Here is a 27,700-nt window from a genome sequence, read left to right on the forward strand (position 1 = left end):
GCGAAGGGCAGGGCAGGTGTTGGACGGGCGGACGATGTATGGCGGAGCGGCGCTTGAAGGGCGTTGGTGGTGAGGGTTGGTGATATCGGTGCTAGTGGAGCTGCGGCGAGCTTCGCAGGCGCCAGGGCCCCAAGTGGTAGCTTCTCCAATGAGCTCGCCGACGATCGGGCTGACATATCTCCGGCCGCCGACGCTGCCGGCCAAGCCCAGAGCAGCAACCACCAGCGCGCCCTCCGCATCGACAACCACCCGCCCGCCGCTCTCCGCTCTCGAACCCCGCACCATGGCCCTCTCCAGGAGCTGCTCCGGCCCCAGCGCCGGCCTGGCCAAGGCATTGGCCGCTCCTCGCCTTTCCTCCCCCTTCGCCCGTCCTGCCCGCCGCCAGGTTCACGATGTTGCGATCACTCGCACCGGCAAGCCCATCATTAGAGTACCCGGTGGCAGGTGAGTCTGGCCTGGAACGTTTGCTGGGCATGAAGCTGGTGCTGACGTATGGCCACACAGATCGTCGCTTGGAGGTTTGATCCACGCACAACCCGCCTTTCCACCCAGCCACGACTGACTCCTTCGCAAGGCCACACCGCAACCGTTTTCGGCGCTACCGGCTTCCTGGGCAGATACATTGTCCACAGACTGGGTACAACTTGCTGCGCGTAGTCTTGCAACCGAGGCGCTGACGCGAGATTGAACAGCGCGCCAGGGTGTTACCGTTGTCGTTCCTTTCCGGGAGGAGATGGCCAAGCGTCACCTGAAGGTTTCTGGTGATCTCGGCAGGGTTGTTTTCATGGTAAGGGGCTTCTCTATGCAAGCGAAGGCATTGCGTTGTTCCTAACCCAGGCACAGGAGTACGATTTGCGCAACACTCAATCCATTGAGGAGAGCGTCAGACACTCCGATATTGTCTACAACCTGGTCGGCCGCGACTACCCCACCAAGTCAGTAACCAAGCAGTCTGTAGGCGAGAACCATGTTAACGGCAGTGCGAAGGAACTTCGACCTGGAGGACGTGCACATCGAGGGTACCAAACGTATTGCCGACGCCGTTGCGAAGTACGATGTCGACCGTTTCGTCCATGTCTCATCGTTCAACGCCAGCAAGAACTCACCCTCTGAGTTTTTCCGGACCAAGGCTTATGGCGAGGAGGTTGCGCGTAGCATTTTCCCCGAGACCACCATCGTCCGCCCCGCCCCCATGTTTGGTTCGGAAGACCGCCTTCTGAACCGGCTGGCTGGTCCTACCAACGTCATCACCTCCAACAACATGCAGGAGCGCTACTGGCCTGTGCACGCCATCGACGTCGGCATGGCGCTCGAACACATGCTGCACAACGACCACACCGCCTCGGAGACGTACGAGCTTTACGGCCCCACCAACTACAGCACCGCCGAGCTTGCCGAGTTGGTTGACAAGGAAATCCTCAAGCACCGTCGTCACATCAATATCCCTAAGAGGGTGCTCCAGCCTGTCGCTGAGATCCTCAACAAGGCGTTGTGGTGGCCCATCATTTCACGTGATGAGGTCGAGCGCGAGTTCATCGACCAACAGATCGACCCCACTGCCAAGACCTTCAAAGACCTTGATATTGAGCCCATCGAGATCAAGAGCGTCCTCTACCACTACCTCAAGAGTTTCCGTAGCTCCACTTACTACGACATGCCTCCTCAGACCGAGCGCGAGAAGCGCGAGGAGCGTGGGTACCTCCACGTCCTGGACGACCAGTGATTTCCTTCGCTAGTTCCTTTTTTGTGCGTCTGTTATTAGTTTATTTTCCAGGATGATTTGGGTTTCAAAGCGCCAAGAACCAAAGATGAGAAAGGAAGGAAGGAAACCTTTTCGTGAGTGTGTATATAAAACAAGGCCAGCGCAGCTTCAAGCCACCTTGTACTTGTAGGAGAGGCGACCATACAGGTGAAATGAAGTCCCAAAAACAATCACTAGGTTCGGGCTACCTATGCTGAAGTGACTTGTGCGGGAACTTGCTGAGTTCAAAACGACCCTCCACACAACCATCGCCACATTTACGATTGCGAAGGCCCCGAAAGGTACCTAACCTTACGAGAATAACGCCCTACCGCTTATGCCAAAGTACTAAATCGAAAGTAATAACCAAGATCTGTGCCGTAGCCCAGTCTGACCCACCATCCCATAGCCCTTCCGCTTTCGCCACGTTTGTTCGATGAGCAGTCTAATGATACAGACTCGCAATGTGAACAACGCAGGAAACAAAACCAGATTAGAAAAAGAAAGAAAGAAAAAAACAGAGGCAGGAGAAGAAGGGGGGTCATGAGACGAGACATCTCACAATACCAAAGAATAACAACGTCAACCTTGATGGCAAACTGCGAACACAACAAGAAAAGAATGGCGGAACGAGACGATGCAAGCCTCCCCCCATCCCCCTTCTCACGTATGGGGAAGAAATTTCCAGGCTCCTTCTGGGAGGTGTCGCGTCGCTCATCCCTCCAAATTGCGCACCACGTACACTAACAGATACGCCTCGGCCCTTAGCACGTCCGCCTCACTCGCCAGCACGACCTTGCTGTCGTCGAACAGGAACCAGTCACCACCCTTGCGCGCGTAGCTGACGTAGTGGCCCGAGTCAATCTTGCCCTTGTGCACTATGACGCTGGCGAGCTCATACATGCAAGTGGGCTGCGAGATGGCGCTGTTGCCGCCGGCGGCGGCTTTCGAGTCCTTCGTCGCACCATTTGCCGAATCCTTTGATGGGGTGGAGGAACTGCGGGCACGAGTGGTGTACGGGTAGAGGTCGAGGGACGTGGGGAAGGCGATTTTGGTTTCGAGCTTGGTGGACGTTGACTTGGAGGTTTCGAAGCGCTGTAAGGGAAAGGAGTCGTCAGCGAAAATGTCCCATTTCACACGAGATACAGTTCTCTTCAGAGTAGAGCGGCGGCTCGCATCTTTCGAGCTTGCCGTCCCACAGCTCTGACGGTTGCCGAAATCAACAAGTGAATTGTACAACATACCTTGAGGTGAATCGGGAGCACCGGCGGCAGCTTCTTGATGCTCAATTGCTTCGTGGCGCTCTGCTGCGTACCGCCGCACTTTTCGCAAGAGTACTCTGCTGCGGGCAGCTTCTCCTTTCCTGTGAAGCGATCCAAGCAATCTCTCAAGTCGATTGCCGGATTTTTCTCTGAATCATTCTCTAACTTCCGCTTCTTCGCCTGCGAGCGCACATCCAACGATAAGTCCATGACCGGATCAGTGGCTGTCGTTACGTTGTGGCATTTGTCGCACGTGACTGTGCTTTGGAGCTTGCCGGAAAAGGTTTTGTGGATGAGGCATGAGCACTCTTCGTCGCCGTCCTTGCCGTTGTTTTCGGTGCCGTCGTTTTCCACATGAAGGTTGTTGAGAATGAATTGCATGTACTCATGAGCGTCCTGCTGCTGGTACCCCGCAAGAGCCTGGAGATGAGTTAGCAGAGCGAACCCAAGTACAGAAGATTCGGAAGTTGTCCCCGGATGAAGACAGGCCGTACCTGCGCGCCGGACCAGCTGCCTAGCAGCATGCTCACAGCACCGTATCCCTCTGTTTTCTCCAGCGAGTAGTACTCTGTAAATATTTCATCGAGTGCACAGCTAGTACAAGACTCCCTATCGCAGTCCTTGGACGTATGGCCCTCGCCGAGGTAGAAGGCCTTGATGAACGGGTTGTGTATCAGGCACTGCAAGATGACGCTCATGAAGCATGTCTGGCCCATGTTATACAGTCCGCGCAGACCGATGGCGCGGCAAGGGGCAAAGGTAGAGTTCTGAGCGACAAGGCGGTAATCTTCTGGTGTCATGGTCTCTTCTAGCCTTCTCTTCTTGCGGCCTGCCAGTCATCAGCACAAGGCGGTTCTTCTCCGCACAAGGCGGCGCGCCAATTGGCACCTACCTTGCAGCAAGCGCACATTCTCCAGCATTGGGTCGTAGATGAAGTCTTTACATTGCTGGCAATACACGCAGCCTTGCTTCGATTCCACAGCTGTCCGCCAATGTTCAGTATCGGGACCATCCAAGCCAACCCAACCGGCTCTGCGCAAAGGGCACACATACAGAAAGCATGCTTCTTAGCCTCGAAATGTTCGTCGCGTAGCTCGGCCGTAAAGACGCCAACGCACTGCAGGCACATGTACGTCGGCTTGAGCGAGAGGACGGGGCGGCTGTCGTTGTTGAGGCTCGAGCGATGGGTCTGCGGTATTATGCTGTGGCGGTCGTGGATGGTCTGGATGATGTTGGTGTACTGCTGCACCAACACTTTGCGGCGCTCCGCGAACAGCGGCTCGAGGTGTTCTGGACACGGGAGACGGCAAATGTCAGCTCGCGACGGGCTCTCCCTCGACCTCGGATGGTCGCGCGCGTGCACCATCAACGCCTCGCGGCGCGTGCCGGCCACGCGCCAGCTTGGGACTCACCACAGCCGTAGAGGATCTGGGGCAAGTTGCTCGTGCCGGTGAGCAGCTTGCCCTTGGTGACCTTGTTGTTCGCCGACGGCCCTGCTGACTTGGGGGTCACGGTGATGGTGTCCATGGCAGAGCAGGTGAGCGGTGGGGATGCCGGGTTGTGCGAGGCTCGTGGTGGGGGCGCGCTACATGGCGCTCTCGCGGGCTAGGTGGGACCAGGCGTGGGGCGCGTGGTGGGAGTGAGGCTGGCAGAGGTGTTCAGTGTCAGATAGTAGAGTCGCATTAGCGTGGATGTGCGCCGCGGACGGACAGGGACCTGCATGAGTCGCCGCCGATCCACAATGGCGGATCTCACGGGCGAACCCGCGTCCACTTTACCCGCTCCCAACAGGCCTTGTGGCCTCCCGGCTCCCGACGCCCTGTATACCACGTCACGGCTCGCTTGGGCATCCGGAATCTCAAGGCCGCACTCTGTCCTGAGCGGGCAATCGCTTTCACGCCAAAGCGGCGAACAGACTACCTAGTACATCGTTACAAGGAAAGAAATGAGAAGAACTCGCCGAGCTACACCAAACAACTGCAACGCGATGCAAGAAGAGCCCCTATCCAGACCGTAGACATTCAAGTGGGACCGGCCTGCCACTTCACCGCCGCCGGCCAGCAAAGAAAGACATGGGGCGAGGCGCAAAACCGAAATGACCGCAGTGAAACTGGCAACCCGGCGCCTGATTCCCTTCGCCAGAAAGAAAAGTGAGGGGCTCGAAACGAGCAACGAATGTTTCACCAATATTGCCCAACATTCGCTCGACCCGAAAGAGACGGAAAGAGTGTGTACCAGGCAAAACCAGCCGGGGGCATTTCGCAACCCATGTCTTAACCTCCGCAAGCTGCTTTTGCTCCGATGCCCCACCCCCGCCTTGCCTCCGGGCCCCTCTTTTGTGGAAGTCGAGAGAGAGAGAGAGAGCGCCCAAAGAGACCTCTTGAATGCTTGATCGCGCCTCCCGTTCAGTCCTGCCCTAGCCACCAGCACCCGAGACTTGCGGAAAAGCAAACCCACAAAGCATCAGAAACCCATAACACCGCTTCATCCGCACGGAAAGAGGAGAGGCATTCGCGTAAGACGATACGAACACCCGTTGTACCGCAGCGCCATCCGTATGATACCCAACTGCTGGCCATACAAATCCAGCGAGCTGAACCGCTTGACATGCAATGAGGAAATGCCTAACGACGGTCTCGTTGCGGTCCAAAATCTGCTTCTACAGTCTTTCTCTCTTTTCGGCCCTTGAAAACGAACTCTGCTAGCAGCGCCAAGTGGTCGCTGGGGAAGTGGAAGTTCGGGAATCCAGGCACGCGTTGCATGTACTCCTTGTCCACTTCTCCCAAGAGGCCGGTGGCGTTGAGCGCGTTTGTCGAGTAGAAGATGTAGTCGATTACCCCGGTGAATCCGGGCGTATAGTTGGTGAAGCTAAGCTCGCCGATATTCGAGTAGCTCGATTTGAGGCTGAAAGGATGAGACATTCCTTGCTTCGTGAAGTGGCCATACTTGTACGTGCCGAGATCCGAGTGATCGCTCGAGAGCGCGCCATGCGCAATCAGCTCGTAGACTCCAGAGTCAGGTGTCGAGTTGAAATCGCCGCACAGCACCAACGGAATCTGCTGAGCCTCGGAGTATATCATCGACGGCGCTGGTTCCGGCAAGGGTTCCGCAGGTTCCGCATCGTCCTCGTCGCCATTGGCATATTTGTAGATGGACTTGTCGACGCACGCCGGCCACTTGACATATTTTTCTGCGAATTTCTGGATCTGTTCCATGAGGATGGCGGCCTGGATGACCTTGACATCCTTGAAAATCGGGTCCCAGTAGACGTGGGCATTGACCACCATGAGACGCGCTCCTGATTGACGGTTCTCAAAGAATGCTGTTACGGCAATGTTGTCCTTGGGCATAACACGGTTGAAGATATCGTGTTCACCCTTCATGTCCGGCCGGTTGATGGCCAGGTTCGCAAAATCAAGGAGCTGCTTGTCGAGGAGGATGAATCTGCATCTGTCAGCCGATTTGGAAAACAATGACAAGGTGCACTGAGACTCACTTGCTGTTCTTGTAGAAGATACAGCATCCATCAACAAACTTGGCCTCCTTTTCAGCCATGGTCCTGGACCTCGACTTTTGCCAGTAGACGCCCTTGTAGTCATTATGAGCCAATGCCGGACGGAAGTACTCGTTGTAGCTCTCAGAATCAATCTCCTGGAGGCAGATGATGTCAGGTTGGCGACTCCGCAATTCTTGCAAGATGAGATCCCTTCTGTGCTCCCAAGACAAGGCCCCGGATGGCGTGTATCCGTAGTGCGACTGTGTTGCCATCCGATCGCAGAGGATGTTGTAGCTGAGTACCTGGAACTTGTCCTCCGGCACAGCGGGCGTGTCATCGAGGACGATCCAGTCACGCTCCGTAGGCGGATCCGGCCCTTTGGTACGGTCAGAATGTAAAACACAAATAGTAAACAAATCGGCACTTACCCGGCGCTTGCTCACGCAGGTACTTGACAAGCTCGGTTGTGCCGTGCTCGACAATGATGCTCTTCAGCTGATCGTCAAGATTGGGGTTACCCTCGATGCCGAGCATTTCCAATTGATACAGTGAGCCCATCTCGTAGGGCAGGGTCTCAATGTTATTGTCGAAGAGCAAGAGCTCACGAAGATTGACTAGCATACCGATTTCAGGAGGAAGCGTACGGAGCTCATTTAAGGACAGATCCAACTCCCTCAAGTTCCTAAGCCTTCCAATAGCGGGAGAGAGGAAAGAGAGCTTGTTGAAGTTCAGATAAAGCTTAGTAAGGAAGGTGTAGTCAAAAAGAGCCGGAGAGAGAACTTTGAGATTTTGGCCACCGAGATCCAGGGCCTTCCATATCTGCGAGTCATCCTTGTCATTGTTGTCCTTTGCAGCTCGATGGCGCTCTTCCTTCTCAGGCTCCTTCGCCATTCCATTTGCCTGTGCAGCCGTTACTCCCTTGTTCGTTGATGGATGATTGCGCGCGTGAGAGTGGGACATGGTCATTTCACGAGCATGCTGCGCATACTGCAGCTGCAGCGCCCAGTGCTCGTTTGGCGCCTTTGCCAAGGTGCTATGGACGCTTCCCGGAGTGCCATTATGCAGATGATTGGCTCCAAAGTGCGGCGACGCGTTCGCCAGAACTCCATTCGATATGTTATGCTGATGGTTGCCAAAGTTTGCTCCATGTCCACCGTGCGCACCGTGGTCGTGATGCTGAGGATGCTGGTGATTCTGATGCTGGTGGCTTTGGTGCTGCTGGAACTTTGCCAGATTCATTTGCATCGCAAAGCGCTGGTGCGAGTTGCCGTTCAGCATGCCGTGCTGCCCTTGTTGCGCGTGCGTTTGATTATACATGTTGAAGGGGTTGTGCGCGGGCGACTGCGACCCAGGCGAGCGAGATGGCGAAGGCGTGTCCGGATTGAAGCTTATTCTGCCACCACTCGTGACCGGCGATCCTGTGCGGGGGAGGTTCCTAGGGAGGTGTGCTTGTTGATTGAAGAAGAACTGCCCGGCTCCTTGCTGGAACCGGTAAGGACCATCGGCCATCTACAGTGGAGAGATAACCTCGTGGATGTGCCGGGTAAGCCGTATGCCGCTATGAATGTGGGTGGGGGAACGCGGAGGGTGATCGGTGCGGGCGTTAAGTGAGCGGAAGAGGCTGGGGACGGTGGTGTCTTCTTCGCCTGAACATGAGCAACCGCGCAGCCGACACTCATCAAATGAATGCAGGGGAAGATCTGCCGCAGCGCGGTCCGCGATGGCGCGCCAACAAGGCCGAGCTGTCGCCCAGACCAACGAGCAGCGCGGACGTGTTTGTGCAGGCGGGCCCGAGGCTGGAGGTCGAGGCTTTGCGCGCGGTGGCGGGGAGGAGCAGGGTCGCTGGGCGCTGTACGGGCGCAGTGACGGGCGGCGGGAGACTGGAGCAAGACAGACGCGTGAGCAAGAGCCGGGGCCGGAGCAGTGTTTCGCTGAGAGGCGGGTGGTCTGGGATGACGAGACTGTTTCGCCGGACGGACCTTTGGGGTAGCAGAAGACGGGGGCGGGCGTCGGTGCTGGCAGCGCAGGAGTCGGGCGGCCAGGCTGGAATCAATGGGGGCGGGACGCAGGCGCAAAGAATGGGCGTGGGCAGTGGAGTGCACGATGGGGTGGTCGGCGGCGGGCTTGGAGGTAGTAGGTCTCCAGCTCACAGGCGAGCACAGATCGGGAGCGCACGTGACCTTGGCTTGACCCGCCTTGCGGCCTTGCGGCCTTGCGGCCTTGCCATTGCGGCCTCAGCGTCCATGACTGCAGCGGCGGGACGGACCCGCCACGTCCGCCTCAGTGGTGGGATCATCAGGCCCCTCGCGGCGCAGTCTTCACGCGGGCGCAGTGCCCGCCGTCACCTGGTCGTGCGTGATGCTGCCGGGGCCTGCGTGGGCCTGCGTGGGCTGCTGGGCCTTTGACTGGGGCGCAGGCACCTCGCAGCCTGGGTCTCTGCTAGCTGCGGTGCCGCTGTTGCCCTCACAGTCGCAGTCAAGTCAAGCTCAGGCGCCACAGTGGGCCTCTTGCACGCAGCAGCAGCTCCTTGCGCTGGCTGATTGGAGCGTGGCCACCTCGGCTTCGCTGAGGCTCATGGCGAGGGGTTGCGAGTGTGAAGCGCGAGCAGTCTCACCTGAGGCTGAGCGATTCATAGCTGCGCCCTGGCTGACGGCTTCTCACGCCTCACGCCTCACGCCCCTCGCCCGCCGCCCCTCCGCGCTCAACGCACTCGTCCCGCCCATGCCTCGGGCGGCGTTCTTCAGGCAGCTCTCGTATCCCGCCGTTCCGCGGCCAGCGGGCCATTCACCGACGCTCGAGCGCCGCCTTAATAAGTCCGATACAGTGGGGAAGGTCGACAGACTGGGATCCGGGCCACGGGCCGACGTCTTAGGATGGAATGGTACATGGTAAAGAATCACCCTTTGCACGCATCAGGGGGCCGTTTCCACTGCGCGGATCATGGCTTAATGCTAAGGCCGAGACTAGTACCGCTACCAAAATGTGCCCTCCTCCCAGCTCCAGCGCCCCAGAACCGCTGCCGCAGACGACCTGGAGGGCCTGTTGAGTCGAAATTCCATCGTCGCACCCAGCAACGCGAGCTCATCATTGGCCGCCATGGAGGTCGCGCGCGGCTCCACCTCCAGCTCCCAATCCACCCACAGCAGCGGCGACAGCCACCAGCCGCTGCTGTCGCCCTTCGTCATCCGCCATGGCCGCCGCTATCTCAAAGACCTGCCCTATCCGCTCCCCTGCGACCTCCCTGAGCTGCAGCGCCAGAACCTGTCCACGCTGCTCGCCGTTTCCGCCGTCGGCAAGCCGATATGCACCCCGCGCATCAAGAAGATCGCCCCGAAGAAGGTGCTGGAGGTCGCTTGCGGGAGCGCATACTGGACGTCGCTGGCCCATGAGTATCTCTCCGGGCTCGGCATGACCGATGTCGAGTTCACCGGCCTCGACATCGTCCCCATGGCTGCCGACTTGAACAAGCAGGGGATCAGGTGGCGTTTCATCCAGCATGACTTGCGCAGATTCCCCTTGCCCTTTGAGGACGAGGAATTCGACGTCGTCGTGTGCAAGGACCTCGGGCTTGTGATTCCCACTGGCGTTCCCTCGCAAAAGGCGCTGGAAGAGTTCATCCGGATCACCAAAAAGGGTGGTGATCTGGAATGCTGGGACGTTGACTCTGTCATCCGCTCTCTTCTGCCCCATCCTCCCCCGCCACTGCGCCACAATCAGGGGGACGAAGACCAGTGCGCGAAGACTGCGACATTCTTGATTTCGCCTTCCACCCCCTTCGCCAGTTGTCAAAACAAATACCTACAAGACGCGAGCGACTGGATACAGGATGCTGTCGAGAAGCGACAGCTATACACGATGCCGTGCTCGCGTATTCTACAGTTGCTCTTGCAGGAAACCGAGACTTTAAAGGACGTTGACTATCGCCGAGTGGCCATTCCCTTGGGGGAGATGCGCTGGGAAAGAGAAATGAGTGGTGAGAAGAGGCCGTTGAAGCGCAGGGACAGCGAGCTAGCAGCAAAACTGAAATCGGGCGAGGATTCTATTCTCACTGAGGAGCAAGCTGCTTTGAGAAGTACAGCGCTTACCGTCGTCATTCAGTTCATCGAGAGCTTGGAACCGTTGCTGAAGGAAGCCAGTGGAAAGAACCAAGAGGAATGGCAGCGGTGGTGGGGTTGGATGATGGACGACCTTCTACAGCAGAAAGGCGCCTCAAGTGGAGAGTGCCTCGAACTCGGTGCCTGGTGGGCCGAGAAGTTCTGAGAAGCTTTATACCCATCACGCTTGTCCCGCTTGCTTGCTTGCTTTTCCTCTTTTTTCTTTTTGGCAGCTTTGATAGGACGAGAAAGTGGCTTTGGTTAAGCCTTCTCATACCGCTGACGCAGCGCGCGGTATCTCTTTAGATAGTACCTGTATGTCTATCAGTCGTTGAGGTATTGGCAAAATGTGTGTAGAGACATATGCTATCCGCGGTTCGAAGTAAACCTACAAGGCTTCAATTTCTGCACGCCGTCCGTCAGCTGACTGTGTAGATTGAGAGGCAGCACAGTGGATTGCAAAAAGAATTGACCCTCCTGTGCCTCGCTAGGTTCTTCCCACGTGGGTAGTTGAAGTAGTTGTGCGAGTTTGAGAACTGTGCAAACACAGCCAGATACAAGAATATACGACCCACGCAGTTGAGGTGCAACGTCTCTGGGAGACAGATGCAGGTTGGCTCAATTCTCTTGCAACTTCCTGTGGCAGTGGCTCGTACCTTTCTTTACGAACTCGGCCTTCTTAATTCCTTGTTTGATCTTCTCTTCATCCCGCAACTCCGACTGGCTCGCAAAGGCTTTGTGGAGGCGTGTCCGGAAGAAGTCGTACCCCTGGGGATACTCCCTGCCGAGGTACAGTAGCTCTACTTCGGATCAGCACTTGTTGATCGCTCATTATTGTGCCAGTAGAGTTCAGTCCACCTTTGTAGATCCGGATGACCTGATGGCGCAATCCCGGGTTGATTGAGGACATCTTGGGGCGGTTGTGGACCGATTGGGAAAGGAGCGCAGCCAACTCGAAGGGAATGCGAGCGGGCGCGGGAGGCTTCGTGGACGGAGTTGCTTTTGCGAAAGAGGGCTGACGTCGTCGATGCCGCGGGGCCGAGGAAGCCACGAAGCTTGGCCGGGCGGGTCCCTTGCGCCATCTTCCCCGCGAGACATGTCCATCACAGTCTGAACCAACGTGCAGCGGCCCCTAGTGTCATTACCTGCCCTGTTGGCAGTTGATCTCATCGCCGTTCGTGTCGCCTGACCCTCGCCCTTCGCCATTGGCACTCCTCCCCGACGATGAGACACTCTGCCGCCCGCCCGCTGCTCGCGCGTCTCGCGCCGCCCCTTCCGGTATACCGACGGCTTCCTTGTGCATACTATTCTTCCGCATCTGGCGATGCAGCTGCATCCCCCGCCACTTCATTGAGCCCGCGATGGCTCTCGGACATCAAATCCCGGATCGGAAAGTGTATTACCTTTGGTTTGCAGCCTGAACAGACTGATGCTGCTGGCAGCATGTTGAAGGAGCTGGCTCGCGATTGGAGGGAGCTTGTCGCGGGGAGCGAAGGGTTCTTGACAGAGAAGAGCAGGAGGGGGCTCTATCGCCAGGAGGTCGTGTGGGGAGAAATGGTCCGTAGCTCTCCACGGCACGGCAAGCAAACGCGGAACACAGGCTAATGAGTATCTTTCGGACGGTGCACAGGATAGCATGGTGAGTTACAACAATCCCGAGCTCGAACGGCAGTCAATCCAAAACAGACTGCGCTGACTGGGATGCGCAAAGGGTAAGCGCCAACGCCACTGTTCGGGTCTAAGTTATTGACATGCTGCAGGCCATGTCAACAATGTCGTCTACAACCGGTACGCAGAGTCGGCGCGCGTCAACTGGGGGCTCAATTTCGCCAACGTCCACGACCCAGCCCACCGGAAAGAATGGGGCGAAATCATGACCCCGAAGGCAGACGGACTCATCCTACGAAGCATCCGTACTGACTACAAGTTTGTGCGTGTTCTTATCTTCGGCCGACGGGCATCTGCGTGCTGACTGCGCTTGGCCTCTCAGCCTATGACTTATCCGGATCGTGTAACCGTGTTGCACAAGCTGCGCTCTGAGCCTACGGATGAAACAGACTCGTTCATTCTGGATGTCGTCGTCCTTTCCGAGCGGCATCGCAGGCCAGCCGCACGCTGCGTGGAGGACATTGTCGTGTATGACTACCAACGGGGCAAGAAGACGCCTCTGAAGCCGTTCATGCTGAGGCAATTCCGGGAGACGTTTGCGCTGCAGGAGGCCGCCAAGAAGAAGTACAGCGAGAGGGTGGCCTTGTTGTCAGAGCAGGTTAGGGCGCTGGAGACGTCCAGCTGGGACCAGCCAGATGCAAAGGAGGACTTTGGCAGCGCCAGCGCTTGAACGGTGCTAAAGCCTGACAAAGCAGAAGCGCTTCGCTAGAGTCATCGGTGCGAGCATGCACGTGTACGACGCAGCCGCAACTATAGCGATTGGGCAGATCCCTAAGCAGCTATATCGGGCATAGATTGAGAGCTCTGTGCGTGGATGACTTCAGTTCAACGGCTCGCGTGGGATGGCGTCGAAACAACGCGCCAGGGCGGGAGAGGATTGCGGAGAAGAGCCACAGGCCCAAGCCGGCGCCGCAGGGCGAAGCACTTTCGCGCGTGATCAAGGAGTCTTGACTGTTCACACTGCAGGCCCCACTGCGGGCTGACAGTCGCGCAGAAGGACAGACGCAGACAGGCCATTTGTGAATTTTCGCGGTGATCTTTACCCAAGAGCCTGTTTAAGCATCTGGGATCAAGGGGGTAGCAAGACCAGCAGCTAGTCCCGTTCGGCGGCAGTCGGCGTCCTGGCAGAGCGGCGCCGGGCTCCTATTCGACGGGCAATCTCACGATAGACGGCCGCTCTTGGTGCTCTGCGCTGGGCGGGGCAACCTCTGCGCGCGCGCCGGGGACGAATCACCGGCAGCGCAGGTCTATCCTGGCCCGGCTGCGACAGTCACGATCGCCTGATGGAGGCCGCCGATGCGCTGGAGGTTGATGATCCGCCGTGGTAGGCCGGTTGCAACAAGGCGCTGCTAGGCCGTATCCGTCTGGCAAGCCTTCCGCGATCGACGCCGCGCCAGCGACTCGTTAGGCGTCATGTGCTGCCGACCGGCGGCCGGGAATTTCTGGGCTGGCCGTGGAGCGAGGGCGAGAGGGTCGCACGCGAGCGCCCTCAGCTAGGCATGCAGGCGTGGGCGCTGCAGGCATGGGCCGGCGGGTGCGGGCACACGGGCGGCGAGCTTGTTTCGCGGTGGTGGAAACCTAGTCTTTGGGGCGCTAGGCCGTTGATGCAAATCGCCAGGCCTGTAGCGCAGCCTAGCGCAGTCACCCTCCGCTGTCTCGTTTTCAAAACCTTCCACTCCACGGCACCGCTCTCTGTCAGCGACACCCACGCTCCGCCCACCCACGCCCCCACCGGCCCCTGTTTCTTCTCTTCCTGCGGTTCTGTTCCTGCGCCGGGCTCAGAGGGCACCTCGTCGAGCCGGCCCTGGGACTGAAGCCGTCACCGCGGCCCGCTGATGCCACCGAAGGGCAAGAGGAGCGCGGCGAACACACACGACAAGCGGCATGAGAACGGCCTCGCGGCGCCCGGAAAGCGCATCCCCAAGCAGCGCTCCAATCCCGCTCTCAACGGCCACGCAAATGGAAAGCCCCCGCAGAGCTCTCCGCCGCTGCCTCCGCCAGACCTAAGCACCGCCCCCAGCTGCCCGGCTCCTGGCAATGCCCCAGTGCACGCGGCCCTCCCGGACACACAGATGCCAGACGACCGGCGCCCGTTGCACGCGAGGGACCGCGCCGTCTCCGAGACATCCCACGACGCGTCCGACGTTGGGGCTGCTGAGCCCCAGAACGGCTCCGCCGATGGACACTCGCGCCTGTCGCTGCACCGCGCCGCCGTGCACCAGCACCGGAGCCAGCTGGGCCACAAGGGCAGCTCCGCCTCCACGGCCATGACCATCATCTCCTCGTGCCCAGTGTGGGATGTCGTCGCCATCCTCATCATCCTTCTGCAGCTGCCGTCGACCGTTCTCACCGTTATTCATTTGCTATTCGCTACACTCACATTCGTGCCTCCGAGCAGTACCGCCTCGCTTTCCAGCCTCCCTAGCTTCAGCGAGGTTTTCAAGGGATCGCAAGGCATGCCATCTCTGGGCACTATTGTGCTCTGTGATCTGTTTGCCTTGATCATATGGGGTTTCCTTCCCATGTTCGCCCAAGGCGTTGCCTTCGACCTTGCTCAGGCCGTCATCGCCATTTCGCTGGGAGGCGCTGCCGCCGGAAAAGGCGGCGTCTCCCAGAGCGTCCTCGTTTGCGGGGGCATCATCTTTTTTTCTCACGCATATCGTCACCGTACCATCCGCACGTACGTCCTGCGCTACCTTCATTTCGTATTGTCCAGGGGCGGATTCGATATCTTCACCCCTCCCCCCTCCGATTCGATTTACCCGGAGTCGGCCCACGTATCCCACGGTTGGTCGCGCTCCGTCCTTGGATTGCATATTTTGTCGCAGGGAATACTCCGCCTTGGCCGGCGATGGTTCATAGCCAAGCAAGACCGACTCCCGACCACAACGTCGAGTAGAAGGACCGATGTCGACACAGCGGCAGCTCCCCAGCTGCCTCGTACCATCCCGGACTCCGGAATAGACAGCAGCACAGGGGCGGCGGCCGATGGCCGGCATCCTGGGCCTTCCCCTTCAAGTGTTGATGGTCGTGAGAGATCTTTCAGTTCTGTTTCTAAGAAAAAGAAAAGGCAGGCGACTCAGGTTCGGAGTCAGCAACCTTTTTGGGCCGCTATTGCGAGCACAAAAGTTACTTTTTGGAAGGAGGTGCAGCAGAACAGCGAGTCTGCTGACAGCCACGAGGCGAATTCAACGGATGTTAATCACATTGGCAACGCTCATTTCAAGACTGGGGAGGACAGAGTGTGGATTCTGGATGTCGGCGCAGCAGAGATCTCGTTTGGTGCTAGCGTGGTCGAAAAGAGCACAGTGAAGGGAAATGGAGGAGAGGAGCAGGAGTCAAGCCTTGGAGCAGGCATCGACAAGTCGAAGCCTTTCTACGTACGTCTCAATGGCACCAATTGGGCGTCCACGTACATCACTTCGGCCGGTCAGGATCAAAAGGCGGGTGATGGGGCACCTAGAATGTGGTCAGGCAAGATCTTCGGTCTCACGTCGCAGCAAAACTATAAGTGTGAGTTCGTCAGGACGGATGACCGGACTACCATACATTCTACCAGCCTTATCACCCAGGCTGCTCCAAGCGCCGAGCAAGGTATGTGTTCCTTAAAGGCTATCTGTGATTGTCCGTCTGATCTCCCTTGGATAGCCTCGGCTGTTTCTCCCCCAGCGCATCAGACACTACGGCCGCAGTCGCCCAAAACCCTGCTTCGGAATAATGTCACCAACCTCGAACACGAGCTTCAAGAATTGAAGATTCAGCAAAAGCGTAATCAGAGATCCCACGGCAAGGCCCTTGCAGCGGCGAAAAAGGAAGTCGACGTGGTGGAAGGCAAGATACAAACCTCGGGCGGCAACGACGACCGGTTGAAGCAGAAGAAAAGACAGCTGTCCGAGGCAATCCGCCAAGCAGAAGAAGCAGCCTCGGACATGTCTTCTCATAACTCAAACCTGGCCAATATTCCAGAGGAAGACGTTACCGAATTCAAGACCGAGGAACGTAAATGGCGCCAGGAGCGAAACCGGTTGACTGCTGCTACTGAGGAGTACGAGCGCTGCAAAGCTGAGGTTGATAAGGAAGTTTCCAACGCCGAGTCCGAATACGCTTCGATCGTGAAGAAACGCGAACGTCTCCAGGCCAGGCAATCCAAGCTCAATGAGCAGCACGAGCGTCTCAGTTCGCTTAACGCGCAGGACCAGGACGCCCAGGCCCGGAAACTCAGTGAACGCGCGGCATTGATGGCTACACGAGCTCAGCACGAGTCGCAATACCTCGGCCAAATCATCAACAATGAGCAAAACGCCATGGACGTCCAAACCAAGATCCTGTACATCAACCAGCAGATTCAGCAGCTACAGGCGATGTTTCAGCAGCCACAGAATCCCAGTCCGCCGTCCGTTCCGGCCACCCCTGAAGGCCCTCTCCCTGGTACCACTGGAGGCGGCTCGCATAACTACACGCCGATGTTCCAATTCCCGCCGCTTGCCGGACAGATCAATGGCACGCCCAGCTCTGTTCTCCGCGAAGGGCGAGGTCGGTCGAGCTCTATGCTCTCCGATATGTCTGGCTTCACTGATCACAATGTCGACCCTCCGCCAGCCTATGCGCCCATCGCTGCACCCAACTTCTCTTTTGCCCCTGGAGCCTTTGGAAACGGTCAGTTCGGAGCGTTCAATGCACCGATGGTGAACGGCACCAAAGCACGTAAGGGCAGCAGCGGTAGCAGTGGTGGCAGCGGCACGGGGTCGGGAAGTGGCAGTGGGCCGGGCAGTCAGAGAGACCCGACCAGCCCAGTGAACAAGACGTCTAGTCCGGTTGGTTCCGTGACTGTGCCTGTGGGTCCTGGTGTTGTTGGTGGTCCCTAACGCACGTGCTCTCTTTCCATATTTGCTCCATGCGCCGGATAGCCCTGACTTGAGTAGATAGCCTTTGTGGGAATTGCATCCGTTGTTTCCGTTTTCTTTCAAGATAACGTATGTGCATGTGACGTTGGCGTTGAGCTTGACAGCAAATGGACATATGTCGTTTGCCGGCCATTCCGACGCTGGTATGGCTGATGAACGTATAGGGTGATGCGGCTCCACTGGCGACAAGTAATTGCGCAAGGTTACGTTCTCTCCGAATACCTTACGACATGTGGAGCTGTCTCATCAGCCCAGACTTCGGAGAGCGTGACGTAGATAAGCTTACAGGAACCTTGGTAGCTTTGTCTACCGGCGTCCTGTAAGCTGAGTCTGGCTTCTGTTGTGTGGTTCTGATCATCGTGTTCCGCTAGACCGTCCCAGTAGTGTATGGACCTGCTAGTTTATCCAGTTGCTCAACCCCCGTCAGCGTTGGCCAATACCACCAATTCTCAGGGACTAAAGCAGACTCTCCACTCGAGGAGAATACAAGCTCACATGAAGTAAAAACAGTTGCCTAGAATGCCTCTCTGGGAAACGGCACGGCGAACAAAAAAGATCAATCTAAAAAAAAACCCTCTTACCTCGTAACAAGACTATCGCCTATGCCGCACAAAAGTCGGCATGCCGCGAAGAGCTTGCTAACATTTAATCAGCCGTACTAGTTGCTGGCCAGCACACGGAATGCGTCGGCTTTGGGCGCTCGGCAGCTTCTCCACATTGCCTCGCATCAAAGCTTCAGCCGAACTTGAGCTTCCAACAACTTCACAACATGGCACCAGTACTCTACCGCGCGCCGCTCTTCGCGCGTACTTTCCTTCGCAATGTGCCTGCAAACTTCCGGGCGAGCTCCAGCTCTGCTCAGCCCCTTATCAGGCTCACCAACATCCCCGCACCCCATAGCGGCACCATCCGCGTGCTCTCGCTAAACCGACCCGAAACCCGCAATGCCATCTCGAAGGCTCTACTCTCAGAGCTCATCCAGCATGTCAATGCCATCCACGGCGAGGGCGCCAAGCCCACCACGCGTGCCCTCGTCATCGCCAGCGAGATCGACACCAGTTTCTGCGCCGGTGCAGACCTGAAGGAGCGCGCGACCTTCACCCAGGACGAGTACGCCAGCCCCGCCTCGGATGCCGCAAATGTGAGGAAGAAGAAGAAGAAGAGAAAATCAAGCTGACGCGCCATTTTCCCATCCCCACCAGGACGGCCGATTTCCTGTCGAAGCTGCGCGGCGCCTTCACCTCGCTCTCGCAGCTGCCGGTGCCCACCATCTCGGCCGTGTCGTCGCTCGCGTTCGGCGGCGGCCTCGAGCTCGCCCTTACCACGCACCTGCGCGTCTTCAGCAGCAACGCCGTCGTGGCGCTGCCCGAGACGCGCCTCGGCATCATACCCGGCGCCGGCGGCACGTACCGGCTGCCGGCGCTCATCGGGCTGAACCGCGCGCGCGACCTCGTCCTGACGGGGCGGCGCGTCGGCGGCCCGGAGGCGTACTTCATCGGCCTGTGCGACCGGCTCGTGCAGGTGTTGCCCGAGGAGATGGGGCAGGAGGGGGTCGCGCGGAAGAAGGTGCTGGACGAGGCCGTGAGGGTCGCCATGGAGATCTGCGAGGGCGCGCCCATTGCCATCAGGGCCGGGCTGGCGGCGGTTGAGGGCTGCGCGGGCGGAGAGGCGATTGAGAATGAGATGTACCGGGCTGTCGTGGACACGGAGGACAGGTACGAGGCTCTCGCGGCGTTCAGGGAAAAGCGGAAGCCGGTCTTCAAGGGAAGGTAAGGGAAGAAGGAATGGGGTTCAATCCGAGCTGAAAGGTAAACGCTTGTAAATACGAGAAAGCACCAATTGGCAACAGCGTGTGGCGGCGCGTGTATTGTATGTATGTATGTACATACTACTGCGCCGCAGAGCGGTTGAAGGTGCTCGCACTACTCAGGTGGCCAGGCTGGGCTCCCGCGCTTAGCGGTGGCTGGCGGCAGCTGCCCTTTTGGGCGAGCTCTGGTGTGGAAGAGGCGGCCGAGCCACGGCGTCCAGAGGTGCGCGCGCGCGCGGGTCAAGACCAGCCAAGAAGGCGCATGGAGGAATCCGGCCGTCTCCCGGGCGGGCTGCGCAGAGGCCGAGCGAGCCGGTGGGGTTCTGAGGTGGCCCCGTGGCGGGGTCGCAAGCGGCGGGCAGGGATGTGACGTGGGATGGACGAAGGCCCCGAGAGACCGACTTGATAATCAGCACCCAAGCCTCAGCGCGCGACTTCCTCTGCCTCCTGACTGCCGCCCTCGCCATGCCCCTCCGATGTCCACCGTGCTCATGATGCGCTGCTGATCGAATCGCCGCCCTCCAGCCGCCATGTCAGGCAATCCCTTCCGCCGCTCCCAACCGCCGCCTGCGCTGCATGCTGCCAGCACCGCCGGACACGACGGATCCCGCGCACCCGCCGACCTGTGGCCTGCTGCCGACCAAAAGCGTAGGCCTTGCCCAGTCCAACTGCCCTGCATCCCAACTCCATGTTGACTCAGTGTCCACAGCCCCTGCGCGGACAAAGAAGCACGTTCGTGTGGCATCCCCTCCGCCCTCTCCGCCGGAACCGTCCAGCCCGGAAATAGACAGCAACCTCGCAAGACGTCTGGCCGCCACTCACCATGCTGCTTCTCCTCCCCCGTCCACGGACACTGCCGGCGACCCTGACGCCATTGCACATGAGCTGTCCGACGACAGTACCGTCGACCAAAACTCCCCGGATGACGATGCGCCGCTGAAGCCTGCCGCTTCCGGGCAGCTGTCCAGCCGCGACACGCCACCGCGCTCCTCGGGCATACCCAATCCCTTTGAGCGGACGCTGGCGAACATTGAGCCTTCCACACGCCAGAAGGACGTCGAGTCGGAAACGACCATTGCGGGTGGAGAAAAGACGGTGGATCGGCCGGCCGGCCACAGGATGAAGGGATCCATGGATGTGGACTCGTTCAAGAAGCTGCTCATGACCGGCAGCGCTGACATAACTCCTTCTGGCGCATCTACAACCGCGGAAGCACAGCCAAGAGCAAACGCCCACGTAGGTGGTGATACCAGCAGTGGGACTGATGCCTCCTCCGCCTCCAGGAACTCCATGTATGACTCGGTCCTTAGAGCCCACGATGACTCGCCCCGGAGTTCTTACGAGCGGACCTCGTTTGATGGCGGCAACCAAGACGACCAGTCGACGCCCGTCGGCACAGAGCAAACGCGGGCGAAGCCGAAGCCGCCTCCTCCGAAGCATAGACACGGCAAATCCATAACACGAGCACCACAGACCGTATCTTTCTCTGACTTTTCTCCATCACTCGCATCTCCAACCACAAAGCCCGATACCCCAAAGCGAACATCATCAAATGGACAGAAGCCGCTCCCTCCGCGGCCCCGCATCCCTTCAGGGCAGAAACAAAAGGACCTCCCTTCACCATCACTACCACCACCGGAGCTTGTACCCGCCAAGGATGCCGCTGAGTCACCGATATTCTCGGATGAGGTGGCGGAGAATTCTCCGCCTGTCAAGACCCCGGAGCCTCCTGCGCCGCAGCGGCGCAAACCCCCAACCCCGCCTCTGGCCCGGCGGCAGAGCCAGCTGAAGTCTTCCGGTAGCCTTTCGCGTAGCAACTCGGCGGCAAAAAGGCCATCCCAACCGGAAACGCCCCTTTCATCTACAGAGCAGGTTCCCGCGGCGTCAGCCACATCCTCCACCTCGTTCAACAAGCCGCCGCCGCCGCCACCTACCCGCCGCTCCGGCGCTACTTCTTCATCCACTACGGACCCCAATGTTAACGCGGCGAGCCGATCCTCGTCCCGCCGCTCCACTGCCAGCTCCATGCACAATCCTTCCCTAAGCATCCGCACCAATCGTCTATCGGGCTCTGCGCTCGACGTGACCAGTCCGGCTGTTGGCGGTCCTCCCCCTCCGCCTCCCCGCCGTGGGAGCAGCAAGAGCAGTTTCGAGATGCAGCGCCCCAGCGCCAGTGTGCTGGCAGCCGCCGCGGGCGACAATCGGCGGTCGAGCGGCGACTTCAAGAGCAGGAGCCGGACGGCCAGTGGCGCAAGTGAGAGGGTGTTCGGCGAGCACGCTAGCGTGAAGGAGGAGGATTTGACGAATCCACATGGTGGTGCGATTGGCGTCACGGCTGCGAGCGCTGCTGCGGGCGGGGTGGATGTGTTGAGTGAGCTGGACAAGCTGCAGCAGGAGATTGAGGCCTTGAGGCAAAAGTCTGCCACGAAGGCGTAGTTCCAGAGACTTGCAGGAGAGTTGGGACAATAAATTCGGTATTGGAATGGGGTCGGTTTGGCTTTTGGCTTTTTTTGGGGGGCTAAATGAGTAGCAAAACTGATCATGGTACAGCGCAGCGCGTGTGTTTATGTCATTGGGTGGTATAGCCTGTTCCGGAAGTGTTCAAGTCCCCATTGCATCGTTCCAGCGTCTTCTCTCTCGGTACGTGCGTCCCTGTGTTTCATATTTGTTTTTTTTTCTCTATTACAAAACCCCTGTCCGTCATTGCTTGCTTGACCTTGCGATTTCTGCTGCGTCCCAAGCTGCGCCGAAAGAGAGAGAGAGAGAGAGAGAGGAGAGCGTAGGCGTAACGGAATTGGCCGTCACCCCTTTGTCGGCGTTAGAAAGAGCAGCACATTGTGGGAAAGGGAAAGAGGATGCCGACAAGCATAATTCATCTTTCCTCCACTCGTTCATGCTTCAAGCCCTTCGATGCAATCGCAGTTCGTTTTTTTCCCGTGGTACTAATTGCGCATATCCAATGATGAGTGTGTGGTGCTAAATGAGGAGAAGATATCTTTCATCCGTCTTTTATGTTGTGCGAATGGGTGTGAACTTTGTGGTTCATATATTAGCTCAAACGTAATGAACTGTGACAAGTAGCAGCAGGCCTGCAATTTGCTGCAGGGCCGTTTCCTTTCTTTTCATCCAATGCAATGTGACAGCCGGTGGACGGGAGGGCAAATTGCCAAATGTCTTTTTTTCCAATTATGTGGGTATCGTAGGTTTCCCGCGGCACTTTTATGTCCTTTCTATGTCTATTTCCCTCTAGTCTTGGTTGAGCGACAAGTCTTCGCCTGACCCGTTCGCCTTCTTCGTACTCGTGGATACTCGTGACCATGGGTACTCGTAATCATAACATCAGCCCTTTCTAGTCTTCCCTTGATCACGCAACAGCCATGTCACACATAGGCACCGCGATTCCCACCAAGTCAAACCACACCATTCACATGTCATATACAATACTGCCGTTTCCGGTGTGTATTCACCAATACACTCCCCACCCCGTCTCCGTACCGAACCACTTCCGCGCCAGCCTGGCTCCACTGTCGGTAGGCTGGCTGAAAGCAATGCGCTCTTTGATTGAGCGCTTCCCGTTCTCGCCGCCGTTGCCGTCGTATTCTTCGCAACGGTAAGCACAGAAATCGTGAGCGGTGGCGTCGAGAAGCGCGAGGGCGATTCCATGGCGCCGATACGAGGACGAGACCCATATTCGTGAGATGCCGAGGTCGGCCGGGTACGTGGTGGACGATGTTGTGAGCGCCTGAGGAGTACTTGTTGGCGTGGTTGAAGTGTCAGGAAAAGGTCGAGGGGTGTCCGTCGTGCTCGTCACGGTTGGCTTTTGCGACTGGTTCAAGCCGTCCTTTGATGGAGCCACGACGCGGTGTGCTTCGGTGATGCGCTCCGCAAGGCAGAGGCCTATGCACTTCGAGTTTCTGACGTAGAGGTATGCTTTGAAGCGGTCAGCGCACATGACAGCCCCCTCATGCGCTCTGTTCCCGCCGGCTCCGTCTGAACCCTTCTGCGGCTTGGGCGTGTGTTCCTTGTCAACCTCCGCGCTTCTGCTATTCCTGGTGTCTTCCTCTTCGCGTGCAAGTCTGCCCCCCATCTCTCCATCCACGACAAGCTGGCCCCACAGTTCATCCTCCGGGATCTCGACCGCTCCCAACTCCCTCTCTACAACCTCCAACACCCTCCTCACCCTTGCTCTCGCCGCCGCCTTGCCCCTCCTCGCCACAACGACCACGAAATCACCATCGACGCCCTTCTCCCAAACGACATCCCCCCCTCCCCCTCCCCCTCCACCCTTTTCCGCGATTCTCGAAAAGAAGCCTTTGCCCACGTCCACTCCGCCAACGTTCATCGCATGGAAGCGCTTGTGCAGCACCGCGTCCTCCGCGTTCGACGGCACATACGCCATCCCACACGTCCTGCACGTGCGCTGGACCGGGGTGACGCCGAGGTCGAGCTGGAGCTGCGTCAAGCGCCGTTGCCGCCGCTGCCCGGCGGGTTTCGCCGTTGTTCTCGTTTTGCCGTCCGAGGTTGTTGTTGTCGTTGTCGTCGTCGTCGCTTCCGCTGCTGCTGACGACGGCGATGCCGGTCCGGTTTGGACGTTGCTGGGGCTGCGGCGTTCGGCTAGTGGCTGCTGCGTGCTGTTGCTGGTGGTGGCTGCTGCTGCTGCTGCTGCTCTGCGCCCGAAAAACGAGAATGTGGTTTTGCGCTTCGGCAGCGGCAGCGGAGACGTAGGCTCGGTGGTTGCTTGGAGTGTTGGAGGTGGTGGGGAGGAGGGCGGCGTTGAAGAGGGCAGCGCGGTGCTGCTGCTGGTTTCGCGGGGTGGGCTGGTGCGAGGTGGAGAACAGGCGACATCGCTGCGGAGGAGAGCGGCGTCGCTAGATGGTAATAAGGCGGCGGCGTTGTCGTTGTCGGCGTCGTTGTCGTCGTCGTCGTCGTCGTCGTCGTCGTCGTCGTCAAGGATGCAACGTTTTTTGGCGGGAGGCTCAGAAGAAAAATGAGTTGCTCGTTTGAGCCGCGAGTAGGTCCTCATGGTCGTATAGCGAGCGTGCGGCGCAATGCGCGGAGGCGATGCGGGATCAAAGGGTAGGGATGTGGGTGGTGCGAGGAAGACGCGTCGGGGAGACGCGTTGCAACGCGTTGACAGGGAAGGTGGGCCGACCGAGGGCTAGCCCCAGCGAGGCAGGTATATAAGTATCTACGCCGCTCCACAGCTTCGCCTTTCGCCCTGCGGCACCAGTCGCTTGTATGCATGCTCGTTGTGGTAATGGGCCAACTCCATCGTTGCAAATATCTGCAGCAGTGGACCGGCGCAGATACAGCGATGCTATCGTCCAACTATATCTTGCTGTGTTGCAAAGCGCGTGACTCAGCCACGGATGACTGGCTGCTTCAACACCTTCCCTTTCCATGCTCACTCCCCCTCTTCTAACCTGAGATATCTGCTCCCCCGTTAGACTAGTCCTAGTCGTCTTTAAAACCACTTGCCGCCTTCAGACCTTTCAACAAGCTCACCAAGATGAACACCGAAGACAGCACAAGCAGCACCTCGGCGGTGACCAAGCCAGCCCCTCCATTTCCGCCCCCACCGCTCCTCACCCTTCAAACATGCATCGTCCGTCCGTACCACCCTGCCGATGCCTCCAACATCGCTAGACATGCCAACAACCCACGCATCGCCCAATGGATGACGAACATGTTCCCGCACCCCTACACTTTGGAAAGAGCCCACGGTTGGATCGCCATGAACCTCCCCAAGGAAGCTGCCAAAGACGACGATGGACCCCACCCCGACTCCGACTCCGCCGCTGCTACCGCCGCCACCACAACCACCGACAAGCTTCCTCTGGCGCAACAGCTCACGCCCACCGCGCCGACGGCCCCGTTACCACCCCAGCCAGAGATCACCTGGCCCGCGACCATCCACTACGCCATCTGCATCGGCGACGAGTGCGTCGGCGGCATCGGCGTCAAGCCGGGCGTCGGCGAGCACGCCCGCTCCGCCGAGCTGGGCTACTGGCTGGGCGAGGCGGCGTGGGGCCGCGGCATCATGACCGAGGCCGCCGCGGCTTACGCCGACTGGGTGTTCGAGACGGTGCCGCGCCTGGAGCGCTTGGGCGGCTGCGTATACAGCGGCAATGTGGGGAGCGTGCGGGTGTTGGAGAAGATCGGGTTTCGCCGCGAGGGGTCGTTGAGGAGGTCGGTGTGGAAGGGGGGCGTGTGGCGGGATTTGGACTTGTTTGGGCTTTTGAGGGACGAGTGGGTGGAGGGGAGGGGAGAGAAGAGGTGAGGGGACGGGTTGAAAGGTTGGAATGGGTCGTGAGAGATCGTGTGCCGCGGGAGATACCAAAGAGTGACAGGAAAGAAAGAGGGTATAGATGTAGGGAAAGCTCTGACCAAAAGCTCTAACGTGGTATAGGCAGCTGTCAGAGCTTCAGACTTGCGATCTAGATAAAGCAGTCATAAAATGGTCGGTAGGCTGGTGTGTTGGTTCGGATCAAAGGGCATCATTGAGAAGCCATCGCACACCTTCAAGACTTTACTTCTGGCACGCGCCAAACTATTCTTTGGTCGAGCTAAAGAAGGAAAAGAGCTTCACTGCTGTCATTGATTAATCTCGCTTGACTCACTAAGATCGCTCCGCGCTTCCGTATCAGGCTCCTTGTGCGGCGCGGTTGTCGCTTGCTAAAATGACCGGGTCGGGCGGCAAAGCAACTGACAGGACCAATTAGAGAGATCCTTCCCACCCCACAGGTGCCAACCGAATGGTACTCGCGCCTATCGGTAGGCTGGCTCCCGGTGCTTCACGTCTCATCATTGGGCGGAATGGTGTCTGTTTTTATGACTTTCTATGCGGCACAGTCGTCACGTTGCCGCATTCCAGCCGCCCAAACAGCTTTTGGTTTTCATCTATGGGACTCTACCTTTTAAACCGTGCAAGTGGCGTGCAGCAATCAACCGTACTGCCGACGAGATGCTTACACCGTCCCTCCACCTACGAAGTGCATTGGCAGGCGCAGGAAGCCTTGCTATGCTGCTCTTCCTTTTCCTTGGCTTCAACGATACCAATACATTTCCTCAACCCCTGAAATCCGCTCCGGTCTCTTCGAACAATCCTGGATATCTGCAAGATGTCTTCAATCGAACACTTGGGGTCAGTGCACCAACCGTCCCTCGATGCCAGCGCACTGATTGCCGTCGAAACAGTTTCAAAAGATCTTTGTTATCAACTTACCATCACGGACAGACCATCGGGACTCCATGTCCTTAGCCGCCGCCCTGACTGACATGGAAATCGAGTACGTCGACGGCGTCACTGAAGTCACTGAAAGGGCACTGCCGCCCGGGGGCAAAGAGGCAAATCTCAACAGAGCAGCCTTGGGCTCATGGCGTGCGCATTTAAACGCGATCAGAAAGTGAGCAAATCGTCTCGGCGTTCCAGCAAACGAGGGCTCTGGACGAACTGACTGACCCCGAGGCACCATCAAAGGATCGTCGAACAAAACCTCACTTCCGCCCTCATCCTCGAAGACGATGCAGACTGGGACCTACGCATCAAATCTCAGCTGCGAGACTTCGCAAGAGCGTCACAGATGCTCGTGCAACCCCTCTCCGGTAAACCCGACCAGTTCCTGGATCCCACACACCCGTCCCCCGCGGCAGGACAGGAACAGGAACCCCAGAACTTCATGCTCGACGAGTACAGCGACAACGGCGAATTGATGGCCGAACCCACCACCTCCCCATACGGCGACATCGACCGCTGGGACGTCCTCTGGCTCGGCCACTGCGGCGTCCGGTTCCCGCGCGGCGCCTCCTCGCCCGCCTCGGATGCAACCGCCAACACGCGGCCGCCGTCACTACTACCGCTCGGGCGGGTGGTCATGGCCAACGACCCGACGGTCCCGGAGCCACAGCACGTCGACAAGCAGTTCGGCAGCGACGAGCTGCGCCAGCAATACCCGGCGCACACGCGCGTCGTGTCGCGCGCGCGCCAAGGCACCTGCACGCTGGGCTACGCAGTGTCGCAGCCGGGCGCGCGCCGCGTGCTGTACGAGATGGGCGTGCGGCGGCTGACGGGCAAGCTCGACTCGATGCTCCGCGCCCTGTGCGATGGCGGAGAAGACGTCTTGCGCGCTCCGGCTTGCCTCACGGTCCAGCCGCAGCTGTTCCAGCACCATCGTCCCGTTGGCGCGAAGCTGGCGTTTAGTGACATCTCCGACCATGGCGACGGCTACAATAGCCAGGCTTTCACGCGGAATGTGCGCTGGAGCACGCGGCTGAACTTTCCGAGGCTGGTGGATGGCAGGACGGATTACGTGGATTTGTGGAGGGATGGGGAGGAGGATCCTTTGGATAGCTTCTAGGGAATGTGGCGTGTTGGGTTGCGAATAATGCCCATTCAAGAACTCTGAACAAAGTAAGAAAATTCCGAGCAACGCACCCGCCATTTTTTTTTTTCCCTTGATGCCATCATAGCCAGCTCGCAGTGTCTTCCGTAATAGACTGGGTAATAAGCACATGCTCGTCACATTAACGCCCTCGGCTTGGAACTTCGCTTGCCACTGCAGAGACACCAGGGGGGCGCTCAGCAGCAGAGATGCGTTTGGTGTGCTCGGCAAGGCCGGAGCTGGTTAGCGACACCGGAGGCGTTGGTGTCGGGGAGGAGGCGGGGTCTGGTTGCGGTGTTGGATCGCCGGACGCTAAGTATGTACTTAGCGAGAGATCGGCGCAGGGA

The 27,700-nt window shown here is 58.5% G+C and overlaps 10 protein-coding genes across 10 annotated transcripts; 7 read left to right on the forward strand and 3 right to left on the reverse strand.

Annotated features, from left to right (window-relative positions):
- Nucleotides 1-283: 283 nt before the first annotated feature.
- On the forward strand, nucleotides 284-1,723 carry BKCO1_2100044 (nadh-ubiquinone oxidoreductase 39 kda; the record flags this gene model as incomplete). Its single annotated transcript, XM_020272700.1, has 6 exons — nucleotides 284-444; nucleotides 505-518; nucleotides 575-637; nucleotides 693-787; nucleotides 844-935; nucleotides 988-1,723. 6 exons carry the CDS (start codon nucleotides 284-286, stop codon nucleotides 1,721-1,723), a joined length of 1,161 nt encoding a protein of 386 aa, XP_020131013.1.
- Nucleotides 1,724-2,455: 732 nt separating this feature from the next.
- On the reverse strand, nucleotides 2,456-4,530 carry BKCO1_2100045 (ubiquitin carboxyl-terminal hydrolase; the record flags this gene model as incomplete). Its single annotated transcript, XM_020272701.1, has 6 exons — nucleotides 2,456-2,836; nucleotides 2,986-3,423; nucleotides 3,498-3,832; nucleotides 3,896-3,985; nucleotides 4,057-4,293; nucleotides 4,416-4,530. The coding sequence occupies 6 exons, from the start codon at nucleotides 4,528-4,530 to the stop codon at nucleotides 2,456-2,458; spliced, it is 1,596 nt and encodes a 531-aa protein (XP_020131014.1).
- Nucleotides 4,531-5,627: 1,097 nt separating this feature from the next.
- Nucleotides 5,628-8,008, reverse strand: BKCO1_2100046 (glucose-repressible alcohol dehydrogenase transcriptional effector; the record flags this gene model as incomplete). Its single annotated transcript, XM_020272702.1, has 3 exons — nucleotides 5,628-6,447; nucleotides 6,500-6,875; nucleotides 6,928-8,008. The coding sequence occupies 3 exons, from the start codon at nucleotides 8,006-8,008 to the stop codon at nucleotides 5,628-5,630; spliced, it is 2,277 nt and encodes a 758-aa protein (XP_020131011.1).
- A 1,587-nt stretch (nucleotides 8,009-9,595) lies between these two features.
- BKCO1_2100047 (sam binding domain-containing protein containing protein) lies at nucleotides 9,596-10,759 on the forward strand (the record flags this gene model as incomplete). Its single annotated transcript, XM_020272703.1, has 1 exon — nucleotides 9,596-10,759. The coding sequence occupies one exon, from the start codon at nucleotides 9,596-9,598 to the stop codon at nucleotides 10,757-10,759; it is 1,164 nt and encodes a 387-aa protein (XP_020131012.1).
- A 1,058-nt stretch (nucleotides 10,760-11,817) lies between these two features.
- Nucleotides 11,818-12,931, forward strand: BKCO1_2100048 (rho guanine nucleotide exchange factor; the record flags this gene model as incomplete). Its single annotated transcript, XM_020272704.1, has 3 exons — nucleotides 11,818-12,154; nucleotides 12,354-12,523; nucleotides 12,584-12,931. The coding sequence occupies 3 exons, from the start codon at nucleotides 11,818-11,820 to the stop codon at nucleotides 12,929-12,931; spliced, it is 855 nt and encodes a 284-aa protein (XP_020131009.1).
- Nucleotides 12,932-14,096: 1,165 nt separating this feature from the next.
- Nucleotides 14,097-17,126, forward strand: BKCO1_2100049 (ubiquitination network signaling protein; the record flags this gene model as incomplete). Its single annotated transcript, XM_020272705.1, has 2 exons — nucleotides 14,097-15,855; nucleotides 15,910-17,126. The coding sequence occupies 2 exons, from the start codon at nucleotides 14,097-14,099 to the stop codon at nucleotides 17,124-17,126; spliced, it is 2,976 nt and encodes a 991-aa protein (XP_020131010.1).
- An 808-nt stretch (nucleotides 17,127-17,934) lies between these two features.
- Nucleotides 17,935-18,938, forward strand: BKCO1_2100050 (mitochondrial methylglutaconyl-hydratase; the record flags this gene model as incomplete). The annotated part of the gene is made up of 2 exons (XM_020272707.1): nucleotides 17,935-18,275; nucleotides 18,368-18,938. 2 exons carry the CDS (start codon nucleotides 17,935-17,937, stop codon nucleotides 18,936-18,938), a joined length of 912 nt encoding a protein of 303 aa, XP_020130935.1.
- A 610-nt stretch (nucleotides 18,939-19,548) lies between these two features.
- Nucleotides 19,549-21,408, forward strand: BKCO1_2100051 (uncharacterized protein; the record flags this gene model as incomplete). The annotated part of the gene is made up of 1 exon (XM_020272708.1): nucleotides 19,549-21,408. One exon carries the CDS (start codon nucleotides 19,549-19,551, stop codon nucleotides 21,406-21,408), a length of 1,860 nt encoding a protein of 619 aa, XP_020130934.1.
- Nucleotides 21,409-22,435: 1,027 nt separating this feature from the next.
- Nucleotides 22,436-23,995, reverse strand: BKCO1_2100052 (sister chromatid cohesion acetyltransferase eco1; the record flags this gene model as incomplete). The annotated part of the gene is made up of 1 exon (XM_020272709.1): nucleotides 22,436-23,995. The coding sequence occupies one exon, from the start codon at nucleotides 23,993-23,995 to the stop codon at nucleotides 22,436-22,438; it is 1,560 nt and encodes a 519-aa protein (XP_020130937.1).
- Nucleotides 23,996-24,481: 486 nt separating this feature from the next.
- On the forward strand, nucleotides 24,482-27,329 carry BKCO1_2100053 (glycosyltransferase family 25 protein; the record flags this gene model as incomplete). Its single annotated transcript, XM_020272710.1, has 5 exons — nucleotides 24,482-25,248; nucleotides 25,695-25,746; nucleotides 25,847-26,116; nucleotides 26,170-26,378; nucleotides 26,441-27,329. 5 exons carry the CDS (start codon nucleotides 24,482-24,484, stop codon nucleotides 27,327-27,329), a joined length of 2,187 nt encoding a protein of 728 aa, XP_020130936.1.
- Nucleotides 27,330-27,700: the final 371 nt, after the last annotated feature.

Source organism: Diplodia corticola, assembly GCF_001883845.1.
Source record: "Diplodia corticola strain CBS 112549 chromosome Unknown scaffold21, whole genome shotgun sequence".
NCBI classification, from domain to species: Eukaryota; Fungi; Ascomycota; class Dothideomycetes; order Botryosphaeriales; family Botryosphaeriaceae; genus Diplodia; species Diplodia corticola.